This window comes from Dermacentor albipictus, chromosome 9, assembly GCF_038994185.2.
Source record: "Dermacentor albipictus isolate Rhodes 1998 colony chromosome 9, USDA_Dalb.pri_finalv2, whole genome shotgun sequence".
Taxonomy (NCBI): domain Eukaryota; kingdom Metazoa; phylum Arthropoda; class Arachnida; order Ixodida; family Ixodidae; genus Dermacentor; species Dermacentor albipictus.
The window spans coordinates 115,139,351-115,151,612 of NC_091829.1; the positions used below are offsets into that span (position 1 = coordinate 115,139,351).

Consider the following 12,262-nt stretch of genomic DNA (forward strand, 5'->3'; position numbering starts at 1 on the left):
ATTCAGCTATTCATTTACTCTGACAATCATTTATCAATGGTTTCAGTGCAATTCTTCTTTTTCTAGTAATCAACTTCCTAATGCGAAATTAACAAAAATAGTTTTGAATATATGTTATCAGTATCAACAAACTTAAGTGTTTTTCTTTGCTGTCCTTTTAAGGGAACTCTCAGATAATAGAAATTTAATCTGGAACCTCCCCATGGCATCTCTTGTGACATGTGGAAGTTGCTCTGCATTCACTTAACCTATGGGGTTTGATACAGTGCAGTATAAATTTAAAATTATTTATCACTTATGTAACTAGCCGCACGAACAAATTAATCTGATTTTTTTGTCACTGTCGTGCGTAGTGGTGCAGTGCTTGCAACTCCATGCAGTGCAGCGAAACCTACGGCTTGAGCAACCAATCCGCAACAAGAGCCAACTGCACGTAACGCAAAGGGAGGAAGGCTCACTTCTTGTTTCATGCCTGTTTCATACACTGTTTCATACTTGGCCAGCAATGCTATGCAAGTAGTGTGGTCGTACAAGTCCCACTCCACACATTTTGCAGTGCGTTTGTTTTCAACCTGCGACACTTTCTACAGAACAACTACTACTGCTTCATATACAATTACAACTTCAAGTTGTCGACGCCACGTTGCATCAAACCACATGTTATTTGTGAACCTCTGTGCTTGCTATGTTTTGGCTGCGAGTGCAAGAAGTGTGCTGTGATCACTGGTCGCAGAAACGTGTCGCTCAGCTTTGTTTAGTGGTGAATCAGTTCAGTTCTGCAACGCTTCCCATGTAATGATTACATCATATTTAGCAATTTAAATGTATGAGAATGTCGCATGCAACTACGTGATGCATACCTACATCATTCTTTCGTATGTCACTTCCTTTTTCTTTTTGGTCAGGAATGGGAGTAGTGACAGAAGCCTTCTCCATAAGGTTGCCTGCTACATGTGAAATGGGGTATAATTCTTTCACATAGCTTCGATTCAGCCAACGTTACATGCAGGGAAATCGGTGGCAGGCAATACAGCAAGGAACCTTGCTGGTTCAAATTTCTGGTTGGCTGACATGACCCATAGCTTTCACTGCCCTTCAGGGAACCATTGAGACAGCATAAATTAGTTCTCTGGGATTTATGTGTAAAGAGACACGTCTGAGTTCATCACTGCACGTGTTGAGCTGCCGTAACATTGTCCTACTATGTCATCACTTTAACCCCACCATGTCCAACATGTCATCGTTGCTACACTAAGCCTGATGCATACCTCAAAATTCAGATTTCAGTGCAAAGTGCATAGCAGCATTTTTGATACAGGGGAATAAGGCTTCAGTAATGGATAATTTGCCAAATCAATTACTAATTACTATAATAATAATTACTTTAAGCATATAAAATCTCCTTTCTTTTTGCATATGTATGTACTCTTCATGGACAGAAGTAAAGGTAGGAACAAGTTCTATTTTTTCTCAATGTTGAATGGTATTTAGGAGGCTTTGTGAAGTTAACGGAACTGTCGTGACAGCGATTGCAGTCCCTTGCTTACAACTGAAAAGCTGCAAATTCAAACATGACCCAGATGGAAAGATTATTATTTCTTAATCCAAAAGTTTCTTTAGTGGTTAATTTCTGATGACACACCCAGCCATGCAAGTGCCAATGGGTGATCTTCTATAATGGCTATAACAGTTAATAAATTCCTCTTACTAGGCAAACCTGTCTGTAAACCAGTTAAATTAGAAACACTGCTGAATTATGTTATAAAGTGTTTTGATGAAGGTACAGGATTATCCTAAATGATTCATTGGGTTTCAAAGCACTGTTTATTTACAAGTATACAATGTACAAAAATGGATGATACATGAAAAGATACATAGACAATGTTCAATGTGTGCGCCCTTGGTCACCCGACACCCATCCAAACGATAATCCAGTTCCGTCCATACATTCACTGGCATGCTTCTGTCAATGTAAGGCGGAGCAGCAGTGATGCATTCCTGCAGTTCTTGCAGTGTTGTTGGCATTGGGGGTACATAAACTTTGTCCTTAACACAGCCCCACAGGAAGAAATCACATGGCGTGAGGTCTGGCGACCTTGGGAGCCATGGCAGCAGAAGAACATCACCTGGCCCAGCGCAACCCATCCAGCGATGTGGCAGTTCTCTGTTGAGAATGGCTCAGACAGTTGTGCTCCAGTGAAGTGAAGCACCGTCTTGTTGAAAGTCGTGAAGTCAGCAGTCAGTTGTGCCAATAACCACAAGTCTGACATATCCAGGTACATGGAACCTTTCACCGTCTGCTCGATGAAGAAAAAGCGGCTATGCATCTTTGTCTTGGATGTGGCACAGAAGACATTCCCTTTTGGTGCATCCCTTTCCAACTCTACACGGACATGCTGCATTCAGTACCTCACACTCTTACATTGTAACGATTCACCCTTCCCAACAGATGAAAAATTGCCTCGTCCCTGAAAAACAATTTCCCTGCAAAGTCACCATCATCTTCGATAGCTTGCTGCAGTTGTGTACAAAACTCCAATCGACAGACATAATCATCTGGAGTCACGTGTCGTAACAGCTACAAACGGTAGCTTCTGAAATGCAAACGCCGCCGCAAAACATTCCAGACTGTTTTCTGCGGAATGCTGAGTTCACGGCTTGCACGAACAGTTGATTCTTGTGGGCTGCGCACAAAGTTGTCTCACGCGCTCCATAATTTCCTCTGAGGAATGTGGTCGCCCGATGCTTTTCCCTTTACACAGACAACCAGCATCACGAAACTGGCGAAACCAATGCAAAATTCTCTGGTGACCAGTTGCAGTTTTTTCATATTTGCGTGCGAATGCACGCTGAACACTCATAACCGACAAACGCCTCGCATATTCTAACACACAAGAACTCTTCTCCTGCATTGCCGCTATCTGGTGGAATACCGTCACAGGCCTGCCATCGAGCGTGCAAGCGAGCCACGAGGTAGGATTTTTAAACTTGGTGAGTGTATCTTATCTTTTCATGTATCACCCGTCTTTGTACATCATGTACTTGTAAATAAACAGTGCTTTGAAACCTGATGAATCATTTAGGCTAACCCTGTCTTCCTTTTTTTACTGATGAGCAAAGAGCAGCAACAATGATTTTGCTCAGTGGTCTGCAATTAAGTGCTCTTGTGAAGTGCAGCGCTATATAAGTATATGGATTCACCAAAGACAGATGAATGGCAAATGGAAGAATGAAAAAGAAACGGCCTGTTTATTTGGCGACCAAGTACTGTATACACCTGTGTTGTGTTAAACAGTTCCTTGATGGTCACCACTGTTGGCTTTAACGTGTGTGGACAGAGGGAAAAATTGTTTGCGCAGTAGAAGTATAGATATTGTATTTGGCCTAGCAAATCTTTACTTTCTCTCTTTAAACATAACTTAAATAATACCGAGTGTTACTCGCAACTGTTGGCTCACTTGGGCTGATATGTTACACATAGCCAGCATTTCATGGTAGGTTTAGTTTAATATTACATTTGTTTGCACGAATTGCCTGTTTTGTCCACAATAAATCCGAGGTATGCATCATATGTGGTGAAACCATTCATAAATGTCTACTATATTGCTGAAACAAAACAGTGGTGCAGTCTAATGCCACTACAATTAAAAGCACTTTTCATCATAGTTTTCCCAGAGAGACAGCATTTTATTGCAATGAAATCTTCATTTTCTGAGTGGCATCACTACGTACGATGCATATTTCAGATTTCTTGTGGCCAAAACCTGGAAGTAATGCATACAAACATGGCATTGAACTGATCCCACCATGAAATGCTACCTATGTGTGACACATCAGTCCAAATGGGCGAGCATTTTAGCTGCAAGAGCGGTCTATAGCTCGCGCTCACAGTTAAGGACCACTCGGTGCAAGCCTAACCACACCACCACACAAAACACAGGTTAACTTGAGGACGAGCCACGTGGGTCACTGGACTTGTCCGAAGCCACCGCAGGCACTACGTCGACGTCGAAGTCCTTCACATAGTCCCTTGCATATTTTGGGTTGTAGTAGACCAGCAGGCGCTTGTCCTTGTGTGCTTCCAAGCTAAGTTCAAGCCTCAGCAACTCCCACGGCATGTCGAGCGCGTGCCGTTCGGCCCACAGGTACAGCTCGCCACGCTGCTTGGAGCCCTGGACCGGAACCTTGAGTGAAAGCACGGGCGAGTGTGAATGCATTAAGAAATCAATGAAAATGCATTAAAATAAAAGCTGGGCTGCCAGATTGTTCTTTGATGCAGGAGAAACACACTTTCATGAACGAAAAGACTTAACTTATCCAAAGGAATAGGAAACTAAAGGCAGCTCACAGGTGACAATCTGTATATAGGGATGTTTAATTTCAATAGGCATTCTTAAAAATATGCTGTACCAAATCTCAGAATATTACTCCTTGATCTGGACAACTTGGAATACATGGACATTTATTTGCATCAAAGAGCAACATGCATAATTGGCTGATTAAAGTTTAAGCTTTTTATTCCATGACACACATTAACATTTACGAAATGGAGCCAATGAGTTCACAACGCAGATCCACTTGGAAGGCATTCTGGGAATGACACTGGTTTCAAGAAATGGGTTCCCATGATTTGGAATATGCACTGGTGTTCCAGCTAAACTTGTGTTGCACTGCTCAAGAAGCGTGTTGTTAAAAATGTGAGTGAAACAACAGTGTATTTCGTCAGAACGGCAAGTTGGGCCAGTTGGTTGGGATTCACGGTAAGGGTTGTATAAGTGTATAAACTTTTTCATTCCTTTAAAAACAAAGAAAACAAACACTGGAGTTCCTTGGACGAGTAGGGACCTTTTGCATTTATCACGTCATTTAGCCAGATTACGTCAATCGAAACGCTCTGGCGACTCAACAAAACTCGTGCAGTTCCATAGCACTACAAAGGAACTTTGTTCTAAAATGGTTCCTGTAAAAGAATTTTATTACAACGTAACCTTGCCGAAATTAATGAAGGCTAATACCCATAAATTTTGGAAACCTAGCCTACCACCTGAGTCATCTTTGGACGTGTTAATAATTAATGTTGCAGTTTCTGATATGCAGACAATAGCTTGTTTTTTTAACACCTACTTCCATTCTGTCTTTATGACTGATAACTCTGTAATCCCTGTTTTTGCTTGTGAACCATACCCTGCAACCAACGATGCATCACTGTCTCCTGAGGCTGTACTTAATCCTAAACTTAGACGCCCAGATGTTGAGTGGTCCTGACGGTATCCCGACTGTTTTCCTTATTCAATATTCTCTTTGGTGCAGCAGATATCTAACCATTATATTCAGCAAATCTCTCTCAACCGCCACCTTTCCTCCCTCGTGGAAACTTACCTCAATTCTCCACTTATTTAAGTCAGGTAACATTCAATTGTTATCTAACTATAGGCCGATCCGATCTCCTTAACAGCACGTTCATGTAAGTTACTCAGACACATTATTTTTAAACATATTGCTACGGGGTAGTATTCCCAATGACGAAGAGCCGAGCAGGAAGAAGACGAAGACGACGATTGGAAGCTAGCGCGGGCTGTTGCCTCTTGGTCAACTGCGGCGTGTTGCCTTGTAAATATACTTGTATATATATTATGGAATCTTTTGAAACTAAAAAAATTTTATGCACTTTCCAGCGTGGTTTTATATGTGGCCTCAGCACTATAACACAAGAGACAGAATTCATTCACGACATCAGCAGCTCTTTAGACATAGGTGACCCAGATTGATGCTATTTTTATAGACTTCACAAAGGCCTTTGACAATGTCTCACACCCTAAACTTATGCACAAGCTGTTCGTAATACTAAAAAATACATCCTTGGTTGGTTGGATATCGGACTTTCTTTCCCAGTGCTCACAATATGTACGTTTCAACTCTACTAACTCACCCTTGATGCCTGTTTCATCGGGGGTTCCCCAAGACTCAGTACTGGGTCTTCTTTTATTCCTGCTTTATATTACTGGTCTCCCCCTACACACTTCAGTTAAAATACGCCTTTTTGCACACGATTGCGTTTTATATCATGCCATTAAATCTCCTACTGATCATGTTGTCCTTAACAATTATTTTGCTGACTTCTGTAGCTGGTCCAAAGCATGGCAAATTAATATCAACTTTTCCAAAACTGTCTCCATGACCTTTACACTATGCTCATGCCCTTCCTTCTTTGCCTATACCTTTAATAATATTACCATAAATACAGTGTTAGAATTCAAATATTTAGGTATCGTACTAACACATGATTTGTCATGGTCAAAACACATTGATGTCACCCGTAACAAGGCCCTTAATAGACTAGGTTACTTACATCGTACACTGCATCTTGCTCCTCAAGAAATTAAACTTTTAACACATAAAATTTTCATTCGCCCCATCCTCGAATATGGCTGTATTTATGGCATCCACACAGGCACTGTGACGTCAAAGAACTAGAATCGGTGCAAAAAAAAAAAAAAGCAGTGCGTTTGGTTGTCGGAGATATGACAAGAACTTTTCGCTGTCTGACTCCCTTCCCCCACTTGGTCTCACTCCTCTTGCAGAGCGTCGCAAACTTGAATGCCTAAAATTCCTTCACACGTTAATCAATTCTCATCTATGAGGAGTCACCGCGCTCTAAATATCTCAACCTTTTTTGCCCACACTGATTCCTTTAAATACAGGCTTTTGCCATCAACAATTGAAGCCTGGAATTCATTACCGGGCAACATCCGTTCACTACCACTGCAACAATTCACGCAATCTTGTTTATAAATGTTTGTATGCTTGATGTTCATCCCATTCCTACAATAGCCTCATTTAGGCTGCAGAATGTATTTAAAAAAAATTCAGTGAATTCAGATTCAGTCGCTGTCAAAATGTGTCGAAAGGTGGCTGACTATGTGAGAGATCGAAGCTGTGACTCGATCACCTATGAAAGTAAACGGTAAGGTGCGCATTCTAACAAGATCATACACTTTCTGCTACTTTGTTCTCGCTCAGATGTCGCTACGCGATCACATTTGCTGGTACGCATCGTTTTCTCGACAGTGACTGAATCTGTGAATACAAAAATTGTGAATTCATTGAATTCATTGTCGAATTGACTGTCGCATTTACTTAATTCAGTGAATTCAGTCACTGTCGAAGGGCTTCGAAAAGGGGGCGATCTGTGATCTTCTATTACAAAAGCGATAAGCGTTTGTATTCGATGAACTGCAGAAGAAGATAGCGCGCTTTCTGCTGCCTTGTGTTCGCTCACATTTCGCTACGATAGCGCATTTGTTGGTCCGCACTGTTTTAAAAACACAGTTCGACAGTTCTGCCGAATTCACTGTCGCCAAAACTCGAATTCGGTGAATTTTGAGGATTGACGGATTTCGACACTTCTGACCGCTTTCGCAGTGAGCACCCTTCGCCGATCAGTTAATCTCTACGTCAATCAAGTCGCGCCGCTTAAGAAAGGACGATTACTTTCATCTGAGCTCGGTGCGGTCGCGTCGAGGTGCTGGTTGTGTCGCTGATGTCGATGCGGTGCTCCTTGAGCGGCTCGCCGAGGAGTTTCATGGCAGCTGCGTTTCCCCGAAGCGTCGACATGGCGATCTTGTAGTACTCCAGCTCGGTCATCTTGTAACCCAGGTAGTGTTTAAACCAGAAAGTGGTGCAGACGAGTCCGATTCCGGTCCAGCCGGAGATCTGCACCAGCTGGTTCAAGCTCGGCATACGCATGGTGCGTGACCACGGCCGCGCTTTCTGGCCGCCACAACTGAAGTCAGGATCGCTTTCTGCACACGTCCGCGGGTGAAAAAGTACGGTAAAGCGTTCCTAGTTTCCAATAACTCCGATCAGTCAACGCAAACACACTTCAACAGCCACAGTATGCGCCGCGCCAGCTACGGCGCGGTCGTCTGCAGTTCGCGCAAGCCAAGCTAGTCTTAGATTGGCTTGTTCCGGCTTAGTTGTAGTCATATGACAATCCCGACAGCGCTTCTAGCTTTGGTTTCGGTCTTTTAGACGTGTTTTTGCACGGCAACTGTATACCGCTGTTCTAAAATTGAAAAGCGCGAAATCCGAAGTAGGGAAAGTTCTACAAATCTTTAAAAAACATTTTGTGCTATTAGTACGACTGCATGCAGTTGTTTAGGCAATAAATTTTCAAAGTAGCGCGAATATTGCTCGATTTGTGCAGCGCGCACTATTAGCGCCATAGAATTTAATATTACTATTCGCGCATTGCCCCAATAATTGTCCTTAAGTAAATGGCAAATTATTTTGTAACTGAGGCTTCAAATGGTGCACAAATTATTTTTACGGCTATTAGCTTACGATGCCGCAATCATATAAGACGAGGGGGTTTTCGCTCTTAAATGACATTTTCATGCGAGCTTTAATAAAATCAACGATACCTGTTATAACTTTTGCAATCGACTTGTTGTACTAGATGTAATTAAGGCTTCTTCAGTGCATCGTAAACTTATGCTATATTTCTTTTCACAGACAATTATTTCACGTGCATGCTTGCTTGCTTCGCACCTATATTTTAAGAAAGCACGCATGCGCTGTTTTCGTAATGGTACGTGTCGTGAAGCTTCAATGCAAAACAATTTTTTCCATCAGACCAACCCATCATCTAATATTCCAATGCAGGTTAAGCTGCAAACGCATAAAAAACAAACAAATGGGTGTGCTGCATTGGCTCGGACCGAGTGTACTAACCGCGCAATCGTGTAATGTGTGTTATAACGTTAAACGGAGATCAGCAAAAAATGCAACTCTTTCTTGACGCGGTCTTCGTGTGGCTCATGTTCACTTGCGGCGGGGTCGTTTCTCGTTAATCTGTTCCTCGTATAATTGCAGCCTTGTTGTTGCACGGTTCGTTCGCACAGACCCTGCGACATGGGGTAAAAAAAAATGTCCCGTTAGCCTTGTTTTTGTTTACAGCGACGACCAGCCGCCGAGGTTCCGGGCACGCAGACCTTCGACCTCGCTTAGCATCTGTCGCGTTTCCCTTGTCGTCTGCTCGCTTTGACCCGTCCGCTCCTCGGCACGCCGTAGTCATGACGACCGCCCGGGTCGCGCCGGGCGATCACGTGTTGACCTAGTCGCGAGGATCCCAAAAAACTAGACGACACAAAGAAAAAAAAACGGAATGAGAAAGAACTACTGCCATCAACACAATCAACACAACTCTTCGCTCTGGAAACTCGCTTCGGAGACCGCCGACCGCGCGTCCCAGACCTGTCATCTTGCGTTTTTCACACCTGAAAAGGCACGCGCCTTCGAACCATTGAACCAGTACACGCTCATTTCTCTTCCTTTTCTTTATTTCGCGCTATCGCTGCTTCGAATGTCTTCCTCGACACTCGCGGCTGATGACAACAGGCGTTGCTTCTTCAGAAGAAACCACGTCGTCTGCTTCCAAACCCGCAAGGACCTAAAAAAAAAAAAACGTCGTTGCCATGACGATTTTTTGAATGAGCCAATGGGTGCGAGTAGAGCGCGCACGTGATGCCACAGGCGACCAATCGCAGCAATAATCACGGACCGAAACAACATTCTGGGCCGCGTGTCGTCTGCTGCTGCCAGCTGTGGCTGAAGGAAGAGTTCGGGCAGCGCGATTTAGATTCCTCAATTTGATTCCGTCTCGTAACCCAGATTTCCATGGAAGCGCGCGCTTCTGTGGTATTAGTCGTCTTATTAGCTGAGCGATTTTGCCGTAGGCTAAAATTTGAGGTCTCTTGCTGGTGACGAGCAAGCATGCATTGGCATTGCTTTCGTGTTACGTTAACTGTTTTGCGTTCATGAATTCCACACCCAGCTTCTTTGGAAGCGATGCTGGTGAGTGGCAGGGTGAGCGTCACTGCTTGCATTGCGGTGCAATGTGGCGTACTGTGGTGCTATCGGTTAGTCCTCGAAGACGATAGTGCGTGCAACTTTGTTAATCTTGTAATCCTGAGACGCAAATGGACAAGCTAGGCAGCGTGCTGCGCTGCAATAAAAAAAGCTTGCAAGTGCATTTTGTGCCAGCGTGGTATATATTTATATGGACACACAAGGTGAATTTTCGCTGTCTGATTTTCTGTATATATTTATATAAAAGTACGATTCTTATACATGTATGCCCTACATGCAAGTCAAATCCTATGCTATTCAACCGCCAAAGCTGCTAAGGCCGGTCCTACGTTCTTATTGAATGATTTCTAGATTCCTTTCTTTTTTTTTAGAATTGCAGACAGACGTCACGATACATCTCATTCACAGCACATGTCCCTTATCTCGCCAGGCAATTAAACAGCGCAGAATAGTATTAGTGCTCACAATCTGAAAGAATTTCGACTTCTGCACAGCGTAGTGGTGTCTAAAGCAATTAAGAGTGCCAGAAAATTTTGATTCATTGACTTGATTTGACATGGTTTAACGTTACGAAGGAGCACCTTGGCTATATTTGAGATTTGGTTTATTTCACCAGGTCAGTACAGAACCGAATGTACTTACCCACATGGTCGAAAAAGAACGGATGACGCAGACCGATACGAAAGGTTTTTGTTTTTTTCCCAGTAATCTGCATCACCGCGTACACGAAGAGCACACGGTACAGGGTCGTTCGTTCCCGCACACTCCAGTGGAGGAGGAATGCCGCCGTTGCGGTTGGCAACCGAACCCGGGGCCTGTGCTCAGGAGCAGAACGCCACTGAGCCAGGGCGTTTGTCGGCGAGAGTGCCAGCGCGTTTCAAAGTTCACAAATGTGCCCATGCTTTCGAAAAGCTGCAAGTAAAGCTCGCCTCTCCAGAGTTTCCAATGTCCAGCTTACCGCGTATAGTTATACACAATCCGGTCTCCGTCAAGAAAAGACGTTGCTTAGCTGTAAGCATATAGTTGCGGAACTCAAGTTATTGGTAAGACGTCGGCAGCACCGCGCTTTACGCCGGGGTGAAAATAAAGGTCCAACTGAATGGCATACAGTGGGCTGCTAGTGCTTTTCACGATTGCACCAAGCAGCGCGCTGCACCGTGCCTACTGGTAGGACGCAATGGAAAAGTGCGGTAGGCTGTATTCCTGTACACCTATGCTACTATGCCCTTGCAGAGTGGACGAAGAGAACTCCTAAGCAGACGCGCTGTGGACGCTTGTCTAGTGCTGCACACACCAAAACGTACTTTCGTCGCGCTCCCGTCCGCTTCCGTGCTCGCGGTTACAACGTTCGTGCTGCGATGTCGGCACTTCCAGAAGCTCGACCGTTCCAACGATTACGTACGATATTGGCGTTCCAAGGGTGTTACAAACACAGCGTTATAAATGTTCTAAAAGTGCAGTACATTCAAAGGGTCCTGTGTTTCCGAGGCTAGAATTAAACCCAGCGTTCCGTACGTTAGCATTATCACGGGCTGCCCATTCCTGCCTTCTAAAACCTACAAAAGTCAACCGTTCCAAAAGTTAAGTTCAGCGTCCTAAGGGTTTCAAAGCTTACAAAGCGCAGCGTTCTTAAGGTTACTAACTGAACATCCCGAAAATTAGTGTCCAGCCTTCCGCAGGTTACGATGTTTATACACTATTCCATAGGTTAGTAAGTTCAGCGTTCCAAATGTTTACAAAGTCTCGTATTGGTACCAGCAACGAACTGCAGGATGGCACTTTATGCTCGGACAGTTCTGTACCGAGGTTGGACGAAGATACAAAATTTCGATATGTGTCGAGTAGCCTTTGATTGGTGTTTCAATTTCATTTCGTTTGGCCTTTTTTTTTCTCGTTCTTTTTTTCGGGCAACCCCCGTCCAGGATGCTGCGACTAAAGGCAGCATATCAGCCTGACATGGTCTCGCGCACATGTCGACACTGATGTGACACAGAGCAACAGATAGTCAAAGTGAGATACACCAGCAGTGACATGCACTGCAATGGGTTAGCGTTTTTGCTAAGAAGCGTTGAAGTACAGAGGAAAGGCTGCGGTAACATATGTGAAAATAATAAACAACAAATAGCACCAGAAAACACATTTAAAATGGCATGCATAACAGTAAGTACATTTGCGCTTTTTTTTTCAGCTTGGGGCGTCTCGATATCACGGGCTTGATGAAAAATAAACCCTAACTTATTCAGAAACAATGTGATGGCATACGTTGATGGCTGATGGCTAGAAATGAAATAGACTTTATACTCTGCGCTAACCCTAGCATCATACAAGATGCGGACGTGCTCGGCAGGGTGCGCTGCAGTGACCATAGGATGGTAAGAACTCGAATTAGCCT

General features: G+C 43.8%; 1 protein-coding gene across 1 annotated transcript; it reads right to left on the reverse strand.

Annotated features, from left to right (window-relative positions):
- Positions 1-3,230: 3,230 nt before the first annotated feature.
- LOC135913569 (uncharacterized) lies at positions 3,231-7,964 on the reverse strand. The gene is made up of 2 exons (XM_065446078.2): positions 7,492-7,964; positions 3,231-4,184 (listed from the first exon to the last, which is right to left on the reverse strand). Exons 1-2 carry the CDS (start codon positions 7,744-7,746, stop codon positions 3,942-3,944), a joined length of 498 nt encoding a protein of 165 aa, XP_065302150.2. The 5' UTR covers positions 7,747-7,964; the 3' UTR covers positions 3,231-3,941.
- Between the last annotated feature and the right edge of the window lie 4,298 nt (positions 7,965-12,262).

Excerpts from the sequence above, each read along its gene's own strand:
- LOC135913569 (XM_065446078.2), bottom strand. The coding sequence starts at position 7,746 with ATGCGTATGCCGAGCTTGAACCAGCTGGTGCAGATCTCCGGCTGGACC. Across the intron at positions 4,185-7,491 it reads CGCACCGAGCTCAGATGAAA|GTTCCGGTCCAGGGCTCCAA; the intron begins GTAATCGTCCTT and ends CTTTCACTCAAG.